At 54.8% G+C, this 817-nt stretch overlaps 1 protein-coding gene across 1 annotated transcript in view; it reads right to left on the bottom strand.

The window, feature by feature from the left end:
• Positions 1-55: 55 nt before the first annotated feature.
• Positions 56-817, bottom strand: part of VOLCADRAFT_108746 (uncharacterized protein) — a gene marked incomplete at its 5' end in the record, with an annotated part of 1,130 nt that continues 368 nt past the window's right edge. The window contains one exon of the mRNA XM_002959730.1: positions 56-435. Coding sequence (XP_002959776.1) covers positions 378-435 — 58 coding nt within the window. The 3' untranslated portion in view covers positions 56-377. The remainder of the gene's footprint in view (positions 436-817) is intronic.

Genomic DNA, 817 nt, shown 5'->3' with positions numbered 1-817 from the left:
CGCAGGGTATTTCGCCTGTAGCCAACAACAATCGTATGAGCACAAATGAGCACAGACAACTCTGCCTGCCTCCATTGACCGAGGTCAAAGTCACATCAGCGCCTCTCGGGCTAAATTTAATCTCAAAAGGTGCCGCGTATCTCATAATGGAATTCTGAGATGACAGCGTATGATAACTTGAACACCCAGCTTGTGTTACCATTTGTTCGCACGGGCCTTCCGACTTGCCACCAGCAGGCCGACAAATTTGCTTACATTTCTCTATGAAATACGCAAGCTGCTCATTTGTACTGTGCCGCGGTGAAGCTCGCGGCTGTGGGGCGGATTGCTGAGGCCGCTGGCGCTTCGGGGATAAACATCACAGACAGCACCGAACTTCACCCAGCTTGCGTTACCATTTGCTCGCACGGGCATTCCGACTTGCGGTCTGCCGCACTGTCCATGCGGCATGCACCCGGGATGGATGCGATTCACGCGGAGCCCGCAGGTGGTGCTGACGATTCCGCCGGTGCAAGCTTAGCTCCCACACCATCAGCACTGCTGCAACAAAGCACATCTCCCACCGCGTTGACACTACCCATCAATTGTCACACGTGCCGTGCTAGCTACTGGCCTGTACGGATGCGGGAGGGGCCCGCCCTTTTTCCGGCTTCGAGGAAGCCGACACCCGACTTGTCATCCTCGATTCGGCTATTAGTACCACAACAGCGGCAAAACCGCTGCTCCCTGGGGACATGGTACTTGCCCCTTCGTGCTCTGTTTGCCTCCAAAGCCCAGCAACATAAACGAAACTGCATTAGCTTACGATGTGCTAAAC

Source organism: Volvox carteri (assembly GCF_000143455.1).
Source record: "Volvox carteri f. nagariensis unplaced genomic scaffold VOLCAscaffold_645, whole genome shotgun sequence".
NCBI classification, from domain to species: Eukaryota; Viridiplantae; Chlorophyta; class Chlorophyceae; order Chlamydomonadales; family Volvocaceae; genus Volvox; species Volvox carteri.
Note: the sequence above shows the minus strand (reverse complement) of the source record. Positions and strands in the feature narration are given on the sequence as shown.